The 20,136-nt window shown below is 37.1% G+C and overlaps 1 protein-coding gene and 1 long non-coding RNA gene across 2 annotated transcripts in view; one reads left to right on the top strand and one right to left on the bottom strand.

Moving 5' to 3' along the window:
- The window catches only part of LOC134660964 (uncharacterized), a 383,074-nt gene that overhangs the window by 73,264 nt on the left and 289,674 nt on the right, over window positions 1–20,136 (top strand). The gene's annotated exons all lie outside the window — the stretch shown is intronic.
- The window catches only part of LOC134660936 (disco-interacting protein 2), a 125,415-nt gene that overhangs the window by 103,806 nt on the left and 1,473 nt on the right, over window positions 1–20,136 (bottom strand). The window contains exon 2 of the mRNA XM_063516822.1: window positions 10,216–10,287. Coding sequence (XP_063372892.1) covers window positions 10,216–10,287 — 72 coding nt within the window. The remainder of the gene's footprint in view (window positions 1–10,215; window positions 10,288–20,136) is intronic.

Genomic DNA, 20,136 nt, shown 5'->3' with positions numbered 1-20,136 from the left:
AACCCACATTCAACAATAGCTGCCTTGGCAATATGAGCAGTATGGACGGGGGCGTTGTCATGCAGAAGCATAACACCTTTGGTTAACTTTCCTCGCCTCTTTTCTTTGATTGCATCCTTTAATTGACGTAGAATGTTAGCGTAGTACTGTCCTGTGATATTTACACCTTTTTCTTTATAATCGATCAGTAATACTCCTTCACAATCCCAAAATATCGTGGCCATGACCTTGCCAGCTGAAGGGATGACCTTGAACTTCTTGGGATGAGCTGAACCCTTAATGTGCCACTGCATGGACTCTTGTTTACTCTCTGGGTCATAATGATGAACCCAGGTTTCATCTCCAGTAACTATTCTTTGCAGCACCTCATCAGGATTTTCACCGCACAGGTCAATAAAATCGGAACAACAAGCTACACGCATGTCTTTTTGAAGCCGAGTCAGCATTCGCGGAACCCATCTTGCACTTACTTTTGACATATTAAGATGGTCATGGATAATATCATGTACGGTACCAATAGAGAGATTGGTTACTTGTGCTATAGATTTTACCTTCACTCGACCATCTTCCAATATAAGTTTTTCCACTTTATCAATATTTTCTTGTGAAGTAGCTACTACAGGCCGGCCAGGTCTAGGGTCGTCTTCAACACTCTCCCTTCCACGTTTAAACTCGCTTGACCACTTTTGAATGGTAGATAAAGAAGGAGCAGACTCACGGTAAACACAATCCATTTCCTCTTTTATGGTTTTTTGATTTTTACCCTGTTTTGTCAAGAATTTTATCACGCATCGATGTTCTAATTTAGTTAACATTGTCAATTCCCACATGATGTTCATGTTTGTTCAGCAATTGCAGAAAAACAAAAGAACATCTCGGTTCGAATTATACTTTTTTTTAATGTCAATGAATAAACCTTAGCGGCCAGTAACGAAAGAAATTTTAGAAGAGGTTGTAAGATATCAATACCGAGAATATTTTGAACGCCCCTCGTATATAGTTATATTTATTGTCTGTACTTACTTGTAGATTTATTATTGGATTTATTATTATTATTTTGTATTTTAATTATCACTAACCTTAATTAATTTTAAGATTTGTTTGTTTGTTTGTTGTTGTACTAACAATTATGGATCGTATGGATTTGAAATAAATAAATAATTGAATTGAATAATTGAATTGAAAATAGACCAATCAGTGCAGGCCATTCGAGACGAACAACGCGACCCCGTTCTGTATACCGTCATCCGGTCAACACTCTTGAGTAGTGTCATCTCACCTCAAAGTCTTTGGAGTTTTGAACTTAAAGATAAGACTTAATTGATCCACAATAAGTAATAGTATGTCATACAGACTACGCCACGTTCCGTCCGCCCGGAATGGAATAGATTCACTCGTGGGCCGTGACGGAAGATTGACTAGCCCCTATGTCGGAATTAGCCACATTGACCTTGTCATTTTCAGCAACTGCAACTATGGGCAAATGTAACTACTCTAAAAACACAACGAGTATAGAGCTAGAGAGTCACTTGTATTCATGACATACTTTCGCTAGCCATCAGAGAAAAAGAATTCACTCACTCACAGAGCTCTAGCTCTAAACTCATTTCTTTTCTTTTTGGAGTAGTCGCACTTGCCCCATTGTTGCAATTGCCCTGGTTGATCTTAATAACTATAATTCTTGAAAAAAATGCAAATAGATGACTAAAAATGCAGAGGTTTAAAAAATCCAGTATAGTTCAGATCACACAACACATCTAATAAAGGTAGGTGCACAAACGCTCAACAAGTAGACGCAAGCTATGCCAACTTATTGCCAACTATGCCTCTTCATAACTCGGGGCGGGGAATTGTTGTCTCAACTCGCAACTACACGGCATAGCTTGCAATATCCCGGTGCAGGCCTATCTGTTAACGCGGAACCATTTGATTTCAATGAATAGCCTTGTTTTATGATTTTAGTTATGTGAATAGAGTCCGTCTAACTTTGTAGCTACTCGGACTGAACTAAGTGGAGGGAGTGTCGTTATCACCCCCAACCCCACTCCGGGTTTTTGGTTATGTGTTAGTCATATAATACAATTAACATTACTAAACCGATAAATAGGATGGCAAGTTTTTAATTAACAACCCAGAAAATAAAGTTATTAAACGAGTTATAATTACAACTATCGTGTCTAACTGTCTTGTTGTAAAAATGATTTTCCGATCCGACATTTTATTATACATGATTACGTGAATGAACCCGATAAGAACACTTCAGTGAGCACCTCACAGGCTTGCTGCACTAGCAATGGCTTTCCTCCAAAGGGAAATAAGTTTCCACGGCGTTTCTATGAATGCTAGCGGAAATAGCGCTAGAATGAAGTGAAATAAGATTTATATAGAATGTTATTTTAAAGTTTGTAAGGATAAATGTGGGATTTCTGTTAGGATGTAGAATAAAAATGTTTCCTATTAATGTGTATCCTCCTCGTAAACCTCCGCCTTCTTATAGAAATGAAAGATGGTAAAATTTAAAACCGCAAGAATAATCCTGGATCTTACTTACCTATAGGTTTCAATTTTAAACATAGGTTTTTAATATCAGTATCTTTCATGCTAACGATTCTATGAAAAAGAAAACAATTTTAATAATAATAAAGGAAACCCTCAAATACACTATTACCTACCCTAAGGTTAAGTGTGTTAGACAGTTACATATTTATTTACTTCCCTACTACAATAAATAATTCTACTGCATTTAATAAATTATCTTTATATGTAACAAATATATAGTTACAATTGAGAACTGGGTATGTAGTCATTGACTATATATAATAATCGAAATAAAAATCTCGGGACACTTTCTTCTCCTATCAGGATCAAAAGAGCTCGTGATTAGCTGTGTGGAAATTACATAAAAATTCCTAAATCTAAATAAAAGTGTCAAAAAGTGGACGGGGTAACAATGCACAGACACAATAAATACCAAAGCAAGTGCCATGGCCAATGCCTAAACCGGCCGACCGCGATATCGCCCGACAAAGTGCCGTTAATTGCACATTATAGTACAATGTGTACACTGTACACAAACGCTAATTACAATTAAAACGATGCGTCCATTGCACAACACGCGGATACATTCATGACTAGCTGCCCGCGACTTGTCTGCGTACAATTATTTTTGTGATAAATATGATATTATATTAGGAACAGCACGTGAGGTGGATACAACTAAATTAAACGGTCGCGCTCTCATACTATTCGTACATCATCATCACAATTTTAAGAGCCTGGCTCTTGTCGGTGGAGTAATCGCCATTCTGTTTTTCTCTCTGCCACTGTTTTGAGCTCCTGATACGTCACTATGTTGATCTTCTCTTTGGCTTGGTCCAAAAACGCACGTCGCGGCCTTCCTGTGTCTCTCTTTTTTTCTATTCTTCCTTCAATTATAGTCTTTATGTAAGTATCGTGCCGTATCAAGTGCCCCAACATGCTTCCCCTTCTGTTCTCAATCGTTTTCAGCAAGGATCTCTTTTCCCCTACCAAATCCAATACTTCCGTATTTGTTTTCCTCTCTTTCCAGCTTATACCTTCCATTCTTCTCCATGTCCACATTTCAAAAGCGTTCAATCTGTCCCGATCACGCTGGGTTAATGTCCACGTCTCGCTTCCGTATAACGCTATACTCCAGACGTAGGTCTTGATAAATCGCTTTCTTATATTTCGGGATATCTTCGCTTTGAATAGGTATTTTTTGGTGTTGAAAGCTTTTTTAGCTATGGCTATACGTGTGATGATATCCGAAGTGCATCTGGAGTTACATGTTATAATGCTACCTAAATATTTAAAAACTTTTTACTTGTTCAATTTCTGTGTTTCTGATTTTTATAGGTTGTCTTTTGTACTTGTGTTTTGATGTAATTAATGTTTTTGTTTTATTGATATTGATCTCAAGTCCAAATTCTGTAAATATGTGATCCATTTCTGATACCAGCTGCTCTAGTTCTATAGAATTTTCAGCTATTGCTGCTATGTCATCTGCAAACCTAACGAAATAAAAAAATTCCCCGTTTATTTTTACACCCGTATTCGTACGACCACCTGAAATAATGTGGTGAGATAGTGGCGTTTTGTAATTACAATATGCGGTCAGTGACCAGACAAAGAGTCGCCCAAATAATTTCAATAAATCACAAATTGCAATGATTAGTTCACTTCAACCGCAGTTGTTTCAATGATTTGTGTACAAGTTTTCTCGTCACCATGTTAACCGAAAAACATTTTACAGTACATATGGGGCTACTTTTCCGCTCTAGTGCGTAAAATAGCACTTTTCGTGCGTATGTCGAAACTTTAAAGTACCATATGTACTGTAAAACGTTGTTCGATACACGAGCGAATAGGTAATTCGCATCTCGTGTCCATTTAAAACACTCCCTTCGGTCGTGTTTTAATTTATCGCCACTCGTTTCGATTTTCCTCTTTTTCGCACTTGTATCGATAATAACTATTTTTTGCTGGTGTGTACTATTTCAGACTATATCTCCGTTCTTCCGTGTAAACAAGGGTATATCATACGTTCAATAAACTATGTATGCCAGCGCCTCACTATTTATGTTTATTAATAATTATGTTTTACGATGCTAGTTAAATTTCACTAGAGTAAAAAAGCCAGTGCATCTCACGCAAAGCAGATAACGATACAATTAGTCGGGTGCGCGTCTACCGAACGGTCTTGTGCGACAACGGCGACGCCACACGCTCGCGTTACTTGATCTACAATTTATGGCAACTGATCTGCACGACCATACAGAAAAAGTGACAGTGTCATACAAATCTCGTTTATACACGGGACAACAAACGCGACAATTTAGAAAAACCTGCCACTGTTTCGTACTATGCAGCGGGCGAGATCTTTGTGCTAAAACCTAGCTTACGTTTAGTGTAAGTACGAGTATGTATATGCTTCAGCGTGTGAACAAGATAGCGGTATATTCACGTATATAATGATGTCTTCCTCGTACACCGGATCGTGAAGGCCACCTTAGCGCTACAAAGCTGCCGCGCGGGTACGGTTCGGTGTGAGTGAACCCCACTAATGGGTACACAGTGCGTAATATTATGTTAAAATCTTACGCGTACGCGGCATGATATTGCAACGAAAGATTGTTGCATTTACAGTCACGAAGGGAGATGAGAAGTAATTTTTCACGCACTACGAGTATGTTGTAAACGTGCTTAGGGGCATTCGATTACTTTTTTCTAGTCATTAGTGGGCACCATGACCACGTGTATATGAACTCCAAAGGTGCACGCATATGCGTTGGTTACTCATTGCACGAAAGACCCGATGCAAGAAAGGTCAACTGGAAGTTATCTAACCTATAAGCTATCTGTTTAAATTTGGTTGGTATTCTTGACGAAAACTGACGACAACACTAACAATTAGTGTACAACATTTACCACCAATGGTTTAGCATTATCAAGATTCTTTATAATAAGGTCATTCGGTTGCCGCAAGCCTAGACGCCCTAGAGCCTGGATTAATCATAGCTTCAATTTGAAGATTTTGTAGGATATACAGTGAAATTAAGCTTATACTGTTCCGAATAGGGAACTGGATATATCCAGTTTCCAACTATCCACCAAATATTATCGAATTCTGACAAAGAAATAAATCTGCAACAAAATGAAACCGGTCCACCCGGGCCTTTCTGATAGATCTGATGGCGTGGCTGTACTTACAATCTACGAATCTTTGCTGCTACCGTTTGATTCACTCCGCTAGTGTGCAAGCGAGCGCTTGACCGATGCACTCCACTTGGTATTTGCCACGTCCGTTCTGCAATTGATGCTGGGAGATTCTAGTTACGCGTGCCTATACAAATTAATATAGACCTTGTTACGTTGTTATAAGACCTTTTCCTATATCTACATGAACGTCTCTAAATACTTATGGCCAGTAGTCAGTTCGGTACAAAACAAAAGGCTATAGTAAAACGATTGAAGTTTCATATAAGTTTTACGGAAAATATTGCCATGCTGTAATTATAAAATTTAACAAAACTTTAACAAACGGAGAAACGATTACCAATGGCCTACTAGAGTGGATAGACGCTTATCAACAACGTCATAAATGCACGAAAAAATACGACACTAATTTCCATAATTATATTTTCCCTCACCCGTTTTTTTCTGTCCGGCGTGATTGGCTTGAATATCGTGCATAGGACCCTTTCAACATGACTGAACAAATGTAGCGTCGGTTCACAAGCAAATCTAGCTTCAGCCCCAAAAATGTTCAGAGCGAATCAGCCTAACGTTGGTCCTTGAATTGAAACATCGGAATAAATACCGTTTTCAGAAGGTATTCGTTTTTAGTGAGTTTTGAGGTATAAAGGCTTTTCTTTGCACTACTCTAGTAGTACGCCTACGCTTTTCTATTGAAACAGTCTTCGTTTACAAGTGAACGAGATGTCAAGAGAGCCACTCTAATGGAAGTTTTCAGAAAATAGTGTAAGTACCCAATTAGCGTCGGTTGTTAAGAAATGCAAGAGCAGTAGCTTAATTTGACCCTCATGTATGTAGAACGAATAATAGCTTCAAATAGCTTTTAAGCTCTGTCGATGGCCTTCCGTCATTCTGAACGCGACACCCTGTAGAATGTAGCAAGACGGTTCATAAACATATTATTAATTATAATTACATCGTCTCGTCCTGGAGGCCTGAGGGAAATTTAATTTTCGCATCATCCATCGCCCGATAAGCTAAGATCCTGTGCTTCCTTTGGGTACCGAGGGTATAATTATAAGCGACTCGAAAGCTAAGCCACCGTAAATATCTCCTTCGCATGAGGCCTCAAACGACCAGTATAAGCATGATCCCTAGATTAGTAACAGCTATGGGCTGTCACAGATCAGGTTCGGCTGGGACACGGTCCGGGATATGTCCGGAGCCTGTTACGACAGGAGTCATCGATCGACACAACGTTAGTCTGACTGCATTATGTTTAGGTGTAGACGTCTGATACATCGTGGAGCTGGCGAATACATGAAACATTGTCGTAGCTTGTCAAAACTTGGTTTAGACTATACATATCCTAAAATTATTGATAGGGGCTGTACGCTTGAAGGTTTTGTAGTGAGAACAGATTAATACTTAATATGACATGTCAATGTTTTAGTTACAGAAATTGGGACACGAACAGATGCACCATATTGATAAAGAAAAACAGTAACACAATGAAAATGATAGCGTTTTGCCTTCATTTTTAACGTCCCGTCCGTGCGTAAAAGGCAAATACATTATAAGACACTTGTTTGAATTTATCGGATTCTTAAGTATATTTTATTTTATATGTAGATGCGTACAATGCCGGTGAGTTTGAGTTACTTGATTAATCTTAATTTAGACAGGTAATTGTAGAAATGTACAAATAATATTGTATGAGCAAACTGTATTTCAACTTTTTGCAGTAAGAAAATATTATTGCATGTCCATCACGTGGTCATTATGTGTAACTTTATAAAAATATATTTATATTTGTAACTGAAGATTGATGTCCACGATATAGTCTATTATCAAGACATATAGCTGTCATTTTAACAAAACGGGCGATACGGATGGTGCCCATTAGTGTTACTCTAATTGAGTGTGCTGTTATTGGATTGGATTGGAGTACCGTGAAGTGTGGTTACTGTGCGTGTGGTCACCAACTAAACCGAACAAATAAAAAAAGCAGTACCGTTTTTATCGGATGGTAATTTTTGCTCATTACAATATTTTCTTTAAATATTGTAAATTACTATGTCTTCCTTCCTTGTTTTGAGTACTTATGGAATGTAGTTGACAAACAAGACTCTTTTTATACGGATATCTTGAGATCGCGCGACCTTAAGAAAAATTGTATTGATATAATTTGTTTGGCAACCGATGACATTTTGATAGTACTATCAGAGATTATTTGCACACATATGCGAATTGAGATGTGAGCCAGCAAAAATAACCAATCGATATTATCTAGTGGCCAGCCAACTTTCTCTGAGATGTATTACAAACGCGTACTACCTGATAAGGATAAAAAATATACAAACAAACATAAGAGAAAACGAAACAGCGCTATCGATGGACACTGGACCATTGGTTACATTAGTAAATCAGGTTTTTTTTTTGTTGAAGGTTGGTGATTAATTTAGTAAGCGAACCGTTGCGGGCAGGCAATGGAACTCGGTAACTAGCACATCGGATGTAACTCTATTGTTATACATAACTATATTTTTAATACAGCCTCAAAATGTATTAGGACAAGAACTAAAATATTTACTTTGAAGTGCTGTCACTTCAACATAGACGTGATTTGCGTTTCCACTTGCAGAAATTCTCTTTCGGTCATCATTGTTAGCCGCAATCGTTATACGGACTAACTGCTTAAAAACTTGAGAAATCTTACCCTTTTCTGTTTTAAAAACTCATTCCAATGAGAACCATGTGAGACCAAGGATTTTATATTTCATTGTGACAGTGTCTTCTTCTTCTTTGTCTTATCCTCATGACTGGGACGGTCACGACTGAGGACACTCTTCACCAGTGCTGGTCTCGGTGTAGGCTATACTTGCCGCAATACCAACTGGCGACTGAGATCATAATAATATCTCCTTTACCCTTGTTAAGACCAACCAAGAGTGAAAGAGATGGCATTATGGCCTGACTAGCCATTTAATTGTGAGGCAGGTATAGCCTATAATGTGGCTTTAGTCTCTGACGTTATTCTGTCATAAGATACCAAATTAATTGATTATATTTAAGAACTGAATATACCACAAGCCTTTGCTGCATTAAAAGGATTAATAAATATTAGGCCAATTTACTTTTACTACTTCCAATAGTTTATTTGCTGGTCCCAATCATTTCATCAACGCACAAGCCGATGCGCCCGGAGAAAGAAGACAGTATGTATCTATCAACTTCATATGCACATAATACTTCTCTTACTATACCGAGGTTCATTGCACCCGGTCCAAATACTAACCACAATTGCCCAATTGTAGACGCTATGTCGACGTAACAGGGTACAGATTAGTTCAGTTACAAGTGGGCTATCCAGATTCTGTGCCCCGCCAGTTTGACCCCAGTTGCGGAATCGAGGCGTCATCGTTTCGCGATTGTCCAGTGTCCATCTTAGCGGCCAATTGACACTTGACCCCAGCGACACTTACCGCGACCTTGACGTACAGTGAAGCTAGTTAGTTAGTCTTCTCACTTGTCGCTCGGTTATCGCTGTCTATAACGATAGGGACGAGCGAGAATCAATCGAATGACAAACGCAGACCGCTAGATCCCTGAGATGTTGTAGGTCCTTGGGGTTTAAGTATAAACATCAAATTTAGATCAGAAGTGGTGACAATGAGCAGTATAAATAGTTTAGCAGCTTAAGAAAATACGATGTCTTGTATATTTTATCAAACCCAGAGGACATACAGCACGTGTATTGTACGCGTTCACAGAATGCTCGGAGATATAGTTTGCGTTCTATTCATTTTTACATTACCTTTCCTCTTCCGAGTTACAACGGCGTGCAATATAAAATCACTCGAATAGCGCATTCACATTACGAACAGTATTATTGTGTAAAGGACTATAATTTACATCATACATTATGAGTTTAAAAAATACCTATTGCATTAATATATATGTATTACCATAAATATTGTTACTAGAGTTCAGACCCAGGACTAAGCTAACTCTGGACAGACTTAGCAATGATAAAGTGTGGAAGCTTCATCAAAAACAATTATTTTAATCAAACTAAAGTTAAGCACTTATACACTTAATAACGTATAATTCAGTGCTGAGTTACCTTAGACAAACTTAAATTACACACATTGGCAGTTTAAACAATGCATTTCGATGTAATGTTACATGGATTTTACAGCGTTACTGGTACAGAAAAATCTCCCCAAATATCTCGATAGCCACTCAGCCTACCTCCAAGCATTCTGAGATACGACCTTCTTCAATTAGTATTAGGCGATGTTAGTTATGACATACAAAATACTCTAGAAAATACGCCATTATAAAAAATTGAAACGGTCAGCGAGCCCCAGACTATAAGCCCCAAATCGTTATATTTTTTAACGATAGCAAGGTAATTTTCAGTTAGGCCAAAGTATTTCATAGTCAGGGCGTATTTTCTCAGGTATAAATACGATTTCGCAGTGTAGCCTGACATACCTTGAGGCTGCTGCTGGTATGGCGCGAGCAGCCGCGTCCGTTTCTTCTCATAGCCCTTCTGTGTGATGTCACCTGTGAACATTGATTATAGTTTAGCAACGAGGTCGAGGTTAGTCGCGGAGGAAGTGGGTCAGTGACTGGACTGATTGGCACAATGAGTGGTTTTTAAATATTTTTAAGAGGATTAATCTAATATGTATGGTTTCAATGACGGAGTCTATGCGACATACAGTCAACAGCAGAAGTTGCTAAGCGGGCCAGGTGTTAAAAATGACCTTGACGCGACTTTATTGTTAAGAGAATAAGAGCGTGTCAAGGTAATTTTGAACACCTCGCCCGCTTAGCAACTTCTGCTGCTGACTGTACTGAAGATGCAGCCGAGTAAAACAATACTTAATTGTTAATAACAGTCGGTGTAACTTGTCTCATTGTCCGTGTACTGTGATAGCAGCAGAAGTTGCTAAGCGGGCGAGGTGTTCAAAATTACCTTGACACGCTCTTGTTCTCTTAATAATAATGTCGCGTCAAGATCATTATGAACACCTGGCCCGCTTAGCTGCTCTAATACAGCACAACCGAGATTTGAATCCGCGATTTTGGACCGCCACACATATGAAACGATAAATAGTAAGAACCCGTTCGGTTTCAATAATAACAATCGGCACATATAAATAAGGCAAATAAAAATTGAATTAAGTGTACGCGATATGTATATGTCACGTTTTCTAACAACAATGTGAATAATGTATTGCTTGTAAATATGTATTGAAATAATGGTGTAATTTAAATGGATGTTTACAAGTTTACAAGGCTAATCGTTGACTTTATTACATAACTGCTATCAGGGCCCCGTTTCTCAAAAGCTTGAAATTGAATTGAAATAATTAGATCTACATGTGAAGTTAAATAAAAAGCATTATTATGAACACATGGATACGACATTTAATGTTCTTTCAGTCATTTATCGAATATCATTTTTTAAATAGGTTATTATCAACGAATGTTCCCTTTCATCCAACAATGCGCTGTTTTAATTATGTAAAAACAGTAATAAGCAGGTACTCGACTCCTTGTCAAGAAAGCTCAAAGCTCAGACTGTTTTTATCGATTTTCACGGGCACTTCGTTTCCACTTCAAAACGTTCAATTTTATTTAACATCTTTTATTACTTCTTGCTATTGCTTTTGAGAAACACTTCGAAGGAAGACGTTTCCCTTTTTTTTGTTACGCTCAGTAGTTGCTCTGGTGCCAGTTTAAAAGCGGACTTTAGAGAGAAACACGGGTGGAATGGGATATAAGTACGCCTGACTGTATAATTCTATTAAGATACAAGAAGCTTGAAGGGGGTTTTCAGAAAATAGTGTACACAATTAGCGTGAGTTGTTAAAAAAAGTGAATCACTGTCAGTTTTGTGACGATAAATTTATCTATCTAATCTAATACCTTTAAACGAGCAATTCTTGTTTGTTTATTTATTTATTTATATATTATGTATATTTTGAGGATCTCGGAAACGGCTCTAACGATTTCGATGAAATTTATTACTTCGATCTAGCTAGGTCTTATCTCTGGAAAAAGGCGCATTTTTGAGTTTTTACATATTTTCCGAGCAAAGCTCGGTCTCCCAAATATTAGGCATTAAATTTCAATAAAAACTTGGCTTTTATCCGGATTGGAGGGAAAATTCAAACGACAGGGTTGAGTGGAGGAAAGGAGGCCTTTACCCATCAGTGGGACACTAAACCAGGCTAAGAAAAAAGAAAACTTGGCTTTGGTGTTCATTTCATAAACTACACACAAGCGATATGACAATGTAAAAAAGCCAAAAAGTTGAATGTTTCTTAACTACTCTCGCTAATTTGGTTACACTATTTTGAGAAAACTACCTGATATAGAATGATTATATGTCTGTACTGGTCAACGTTAGATCAACTTGACACACGTAAATACTTTTCTTTCCCCTAAGAGGAAATTTCGCAATTGGAAACTTTTCGACGGCATATCAGCTACAATGCGCTACTGAGGTATCTTATTGCTATAGTCGCAAGAAAACGAGTCTCATACTCATAATATTGCCCCTTTTAGGGTTCCGTAGCCAAATGGCAAAAAACGGAACCCTTATGGATTCGTCATGTCTGTCTGTCTGTCTGTCCGTATGTCACAGTCACTTTTTCCGAAACTATAAGGACTATACTGTTGAAACTTGGTAAGTAGATGTATTCTGTGAACCGCATTAAGATTTTCACACAAAAATAGAAAAAAAAACAATACATTTTGGGGGTTCCCCATACTTAGAACTGAAACTCAAAAAATGTTTTTTCATCAAACCCATACGTGTGGGGTATCTATGGATAGGTCTTCAAAAATGATATTGAGGTTTCTAATATCATTTTTTTCTAAACTGAATTGTTTGCGCGAGAGACACTTCCAAAGTGGTAAAATGCTAAAACTAAAAAATAAGAGAATGATAAAACTAAAAAAATATATGATGTACCGAAAATTGGTTTGAACGAGATCTAGTAGTTTTTTTTAATACGTCATAAATCCCCTAAATACGGAAGTCCGACTCGCACTTGGCCGCTTTTTTCCTTGTTGCTAACACAACCTGACAGAATAAGGTAACATTTCCACGTGTGTGTGTTTTTCTTTAAAGTTCTTTCAATACAACTAAAAGTAACATATAGTAAAGACATCATTAAACGATATGATATAAACATGTCATTTTAACACTGCGTGACAAGTATTAAACGTTCACAATGTTCACCAGAAAATAATAGAAAATGTCGGTAAAAAGTCAAGTACGGGTAAACAAAAAGTAAACAATGGCAACACCGATCGTGGTAAAAAATAGATCTGTCGCGAAATGAGAGTTGTGTCGATGCTTTGTTCGGTATACAGTCGAAGTCAAAGTTATGTTTTAATATGTTACCGTATTGCAAACGAGCTAGGTGCAAAAGTGTAAACAAACATATGTTTGAGGTCGACTGCACAAGTTGAAATTTGATTAACACGTTTGTTCAGTCAGCAGCTGAAGTTGCTAAGCGAACCAGGTGTTCAAAATTATCTTGACGCGACTTTATTGTTAAGAGAATAAGAGCGTGTCAAGGTAATTTTGAACACCTGACCCGCTTAGCAACTTCTGCTGCTGACTGTTCCTTGATTTAACAAAGTGAGACATATAATGGCATCACTGTCAACCCGGCTGACCACGGATATTTCTCAGGTTTTATCGATATTTTATACAACTAGGGAACAAATCAAATTATTTTTATGAAAATATTTTGATCTGGTTTTTTAAGTAGTCGTAGTCGCACTGCTATATTTTAAAAATTGTAAACTGAAATAGATACCATACGCTAAAAAAATGTGACCTAATACACCGGTGGCGGCGGTGGCCGGTTTGAGGCTATATCTTATAGACCTTATAGTCTATAAGACTAGACTGGACTGATACTCGTAGTACAAGTTAGAGTCCACTCCAGTCTAAGCTAACTTTGTCAAATGACGGACTGAAGTCAACCTGACTAGGACATCCAATACCGGACGATTCACAATACCGGTATTGAAATCCGATTTTGGCTCTCAATACCAGAATTAAAACGATCCGAAATTAAAACCGGTATAGAACACGACCACTTTAAAATATATTTTAATAACTAGTCGCCAATGAAAATGGGTCATGATTGATCAGAAAACTAATAAACGAAGATAAACAGCAGTACGGAGTGGAATATTAAGGTAATAGGTAGCTTAAACTTAACATTCGCAAATATCGCGTTTTTCTTCGTAATTTCATCATTTTTGTTAAATAGAAACAAAAAATCCAATACTGACTTTTTGATATTTGTATATTGATCCTCTTCATTTCAATTACGGTATTGAAATATCGTATAAATCGGTCCGATATTCCGGTGTTTCGGGATTCCGGAATTCCTGTACTCATGTTCAACTGACCCGGAGGTTTTGACCGAATCTCGAAACCTAATTTCTGCATTATTGCAATTCCGAAACCGTTGTTCCCGGAACATTGAACACGAAGTGCGCTTCGCAAAAATGACGGGCATTTCAAAGGTATTTCGTTAAGAGTTATGGATAATTTCATATTCGGAGTAGTTAATTACGAAAAATTAGTTACGAGTTCTCCTGTTTCGACATTATTACGCAATTTTATTGTCACTGAAGATTTGAAATGATTGTTTTTTTATTATTTACAGTAGAACCCGCTTTATTATGTTTGGAGAAAAGTGGTTATCCACCAGAGAAGTAACCCTTTTTTGATGAGAAAAGGTCCTTATTCAAATAAAATATTTTTAAGTATTTTTAATTTTATTCACGATATGAAACAAAACCATCATTTGACACTTTAAACTCTCGTTTTTCTACACATACCTATAGTGTGTTACCAAGAGAGTACTAACATAAGTAGGTAATACCTATAGAGATAATAACAAAGATTTGATAACTTATATTTCAAGTTGGTACCTAATTTGTAAGCACGTTATATACTACTTTGTAGAGCTGTGTTCATTATTGTCAAGGCAAGCACTCGCCAGTACGCAGCGGTCGTTTCAAACCTACGAGCTTGCGAGTATGAGTTACGATAGTAGTCAATAAAAATGCTTCACATTTCTTCGCAAATAAATGACTTATGACTTAAGTATTCATAGTAAGGCAAGTTATACAAACCTATCAACTAGTGCGACGGTTGGTTGGCGGCTGAATAGATAGATTAGTTCATTCATCATCATAAAACAGCACGGCCCCCTGGTGCCGGCGTCCTAATTGAGTATTAACCCATTGACACAATATGAGGGATCTGTAGGAAGGAAACACCAAGCTACTGCGTTAGGGTGGAATCACATCTGTCAGCATCGAGTCGCATTTTATATATGAGAAATCGCTCGTTAGTATGAAGATGCGTACGCATCGGAAAGCTGAAAGCATGCGTACGCATCTTCATACTAACGAGCAATTTCTCATATATAAAATGCGGCTCGATGCTGAATGAATGAATGAATGAATGAACGTTTATTCACAAGAACATATGGTACAGTACAGTGGATGTTATAAATTTACAATGTTGGCCCTTAATATGTTCTGCCATAAGAAACCCGCCGAAACTTTGGTCGCACCAGTGTCAATGTAAATAGGAGCGTGGTCAAGTGTAATATCGTCTTGGAAAGTGATGTGCTTTATAATATATTATATGATACGCTCTTATGATTTTACAAGTAACTGTGTATTGAAAAAATCAATGAAAAAGATATATATTGGCAAACAAGATTAATTATATCACATATTATTAATATAAAATAAGTTTCTAACATTTTCACTTTAGACTCATACTAGCAAGTTTATTAGTTTATAAATCAATCAGTTTCTCGCCATAACGAACATGCTGATAACTTTATATTTTACAATTTTCATAATATTGTGTAACAACTGAACACTCCACTGAAATTCGGTATTATGATGAAAATTCTAGTTTAATTTACCACCAATTTCAGGGTATGCACGTTATTGCCACTTTTTTACGATAGTGATAGTCTTGAATATGGTAATTTTACTTTCGTTTTACCCCTGGGGTGCCCTAAAGGGGCCCACTGATTATCAGTCCGCCGGACGACATCAGCCTGTCAGTTAAGGGGCCCAGTAGGGGTCACAAAACCGTGCGTATTTTAGAAAACCGGTTTTTCGGTTTTTGTGCAACAGCAAAACCGGGTTTCCGGTTTTTTCGGTGATTTCGATTTTACATATAATTTGTAAAATAAGCAAGTATTCTTAGGATCAATGGTTTATTATTCAGTCTTCCACAACATTTCTATATAGGTACTCTATCTTTACCAAGACCATCAAATTCCATCAATAAAGTTTTTAACCTCATGGTCAGCAATTCTGGAACGGAATGCCTGAGCAAAATATTACGTGACAACGGGGTTGACATAGTCCTCCTTCAGGAAACACACACCGCTGATAATACCCAACTCGCTAAACGAGTTACAAGGGCTTTGATTTGGTTGCGGCCATTACATCAGCTGAGGATATAAGAAATCTGATGTGGAAGGCGATCATGGACTGGACAGATAGGACCAACACTTTCTTAACCATTTCTAACAAAGGCAAAGGAACCTGAAGGAACAAAGAAGAAGAAAACTGTACATAGTAAATATCGCGAGATTGACTTTTGTCATAATTACTATACAATCAACATTTTTAACTAGAGATCAACGAACGTTCCCACTAAAATGTTATTTAAACTACGTAGTACAGGAAATTAAGGGATAACTAGTGAAAATAGTAAGCAGTTTTTTATATAATACGTATACGAACTTCGTATAATGTATTGTTTTGTTCTAAATATAATAACAAACTCTGAAGTAATTGTTGCTCATCAAAATAATTAAACTATGTTTATAAAACTGTCAAATCGAAAACCTCGAAAAAGCGGGTTTTATCAAAGTCAAAACCCGGTTTTGGCAATTGGCTGAAAACCCGGTTTTTCGGGTTTTTTCGATTTCGGTGAAACCGGGTTTGTGACCCCTAGGGCCCACTGATTAACAGTCCGCCGGACGGTACCGGCCTATCAGATAGAACAAAAAGTTGACAGTTCCGAACAACTCACAGGCCGGTACCGTCCGGCGGACTGTTAGTCAGTGGGCCCCCCTTTAGAAAAAAAAGTTGACAGTTCCGAACAACTGACAGGCTGATATCGTCCGGCGGACTGATAATCAGTGGGCCCCTTTATATCACACGTGGTATACTAAATAGTATAGGAGTTCCATACTACTGTGATACTGGGGCGCTCCACGGGGTTAAAGGTTTAAAAATACAATTTAAATACGTCAATTTGTGCGTCAATTCAGGAGTGCCTTTAAGTATGTTTCATTAACACAAACAACAGTATAGTTTTATCGTAAACACAGGTGCATAGTATTTACATCATTTCACTCCTTACGCTGTTATTACACTTGTTGTCCGGATGCTAAATTGTCCAGTCAATTGTTTTAGTGTCACGATCAAACAAAAATAAGTCTTAACTTCTGCCTGCTAAAGTTCGTTTTAAAACTTCCTTTAGAGTGTATTATTGTATTATTACTGAGATTGCTGTTAGCGCCAGACAAAGGAACAGGAGGCGTCTATAAGCTCATTTAATTAACATGCCACTGGCTGTTTTCACCGACTCTCTTAGGAAGGATTAAGTCGACGAACTAAGAGTTTGAAGTCAGAATTGAATCAGGATATAAGGAAACTTTGTATTCAACACTAATTTTGAATAATATAACCTGTGTGTAAATGCTGTTTTCAGGCTTATTTATGAACAACGTACATTCGACCGAATTAACATAAATAACTTTCGTGCTCTCATCAGTTGCACTATTTTAAGTCATTTCATATTAAAATGCCTGGAATAGCGTACCAGCTTTCGTTTGAAATTGAACTGTGTTCACCACTGACTAAAGTCCCATTTTGAATAGCTTATTGTAAGTAGATCGTTCCACGCCCCATTAGTATTTATAAAGAGTAATTATTTGATAATTCGCAAGGCATTTTATAATTATCAACATCACGAAACATCACGGTCCATCAGTCAATACATAAATAGTAGGCATAGCGTTGCTGGCAGAAATATTCGCATAGAATTGGCATGGCGGCAGATTAAGACATAAAACAATAAAACTGCTAATCCATTGTTTTATATCTTATTTAACAAGTAAAATAAAATTTAAGACTTTAAATGATTACTAAAGGTAAGTATTCCACCCTGATTCATCTAACACGTTTGAGCTGCAGGATTTTTGGTATACAAACATACATACATATATACACTTCTTCTTTTACAGCGTTTTCACATTGTCCGATCATACTATAAAGAGGTCAAAATTTAAAAAGCCCCTTTTATATATTTATTTACTCATTGTTTAAATGTTTATTGTTAAAAAGATAACCTTAAACCAAAAATGAAAGACTTGATGCTATACTTGCTATAGTATAGGGCACTATCCGCACTATGTACCGCTACTCGTAGTCTAGTAGCTGCTGTTCTCCAAGGATCATCTGACATTCGATATCGGATCGGACAATGTGAAAATGCTCTTAGTCGGTAACAATACTAACAATGGACTAGAAGAGTAACAAAAGCTCAGATTAAGTTACGAGTACTGACGAGACTTTTATACATAGGTGTCCAACGTTATCCAGAATTAGATGAGTTAAATTGACAGCAAATAAAGAATGTGATTCGAAAACACTAAATGAGGTGTGGAACCATGTAAATAAAAGTAACTTGTGAGTTATAAATAGCCTACCTACTTACTACTAGCCTATCTATCACTTAATTCACGGACAGTCAGCAGCATATATAGTTGCTAAGCGGGCGAGGTGTTCAAAATGATCTTGACACGACTTTATTGTAAAGAGAATAAGAGCGCGTAAAGGTAATTTTGAACACCTCGCCCGCTTAGCAATTATTGCTTCTGACTGGACATACATTTCAGTTTAGAGCTGCAAGATAGGCAACTAAGAAAAACGGAATTTTCAAAGTCTTATGTTAAATTACAGTAAAAAATCTAGATTTTATGTCGCCAAACAAAACTGTTATACATAATATAAACAGGTATATGACAATATGATTAAGTTTGGGATGTTAGTCACGCGCGCAAAGCGAAGACAAAGACTCTACGAATCTAGGTATGTATGTACGTTAGGTAAAAAACGTAAATACACAAATATTTAATTTTAATCTTTTTTTCGGAGTAATTTAACTTCTTAGCAAACTAAATAACGCGTCTGCATATCTTACGTGATATTATGGCTGTTGCTACGTTTTTTTACATAGGTAGATGTTACAGACATGTGTCTTTATTACTATATTTTTATGATATATGAGGCAAAGGAGCAGACGAATCGCTTGATGGTAAGCAATTACATGGACTATGGACACCTGCAACTCCAGAGGGGTTGTAAGTGCGTTGCCGGCCTCAGAGATGGGAGTAAACTCTTTTCTTGAAAGTATACGACTTTCAGAAATAATGTAGGCGACAGTTTAGTTCAAACAATAAGCCTTTTTAGTTACAGTCAGCAGCAGAAGTTGCTAAGCGGGCGAGGTGTTCAAAATTTCCTTGACACACTCTTATTGTCTTAACAATAAAGTCGCGTCAAAATCATTTTGAACACCTCGCCCGCTTAGCAACTTCTGCTGCTGACTGTACAATAGTTTATAATATTTGGTATATTTACAATAATTCAATTAATGTATTTGTGTATTATAGGAATTGCACATCTTATCTTATAAGAATTGAATTTTAATTGGACCATTTCACAATGTAGTTAAGTGTAAAAATATGGGTGCATGCAACTTACTCAAAAATATGTCCCATAGTTCTTAATCGCTTACATAAGAGCTGTCATATTGTGTTATGGGATGGAACATATTTTTGAGTATGATGAGTGTACCCATTTTTTGCCAAACTTGACAGTACACTCTGTTTCAAACAAAATATGTAACTCAAATAAAGTAGTATTTTGTGTTGTTTCATTGCTTCCTCAAACAAATTAAATTCATCCCAACTTCTATACAACAAGGTTGTAGTTTAAAATAGGATAATTTTGTATGTTGTAAGGCACACCACACAAAATAAAGAGGAACTTTTATGCCCTGAAAGCTGCCGCCAAAGCTTTGGGCTGGGTGAATAAAAACATGTAGATCAAGTTTTTGTGTCATACTTATAATACCATGTGGATACCCACATGGTATTATAAGTATGACACAAACACATACATACGTACGTACGTATTTACATACGTATAAAATAGGTATGTTAAGTGGCCAGACTACACAACGGACATTTATCTTAGACCTTTATACTCGTCACAAATGGATACTGTGCCACAAATGTTTGAATACTGTATGGGCAATGGTAG

This window comes from Cydia amplana, chromosome Z (assembly GCF_948474715.1).
Source record: "Cydia amplana chromosome Z, ilCydAmpl1.1, whole genome shotgun sequence".
Lineage (NCBI taxonomy): Eukaryota > Metazoa > Arthropoda > Insecta > Lepidoptera > Tortricidae > Cydia > Cydia amplana.
Note: the sequence above shows the minus strand (reverse complement) of the source record. Positions and strands in the feature narration are given on the sequence as shown.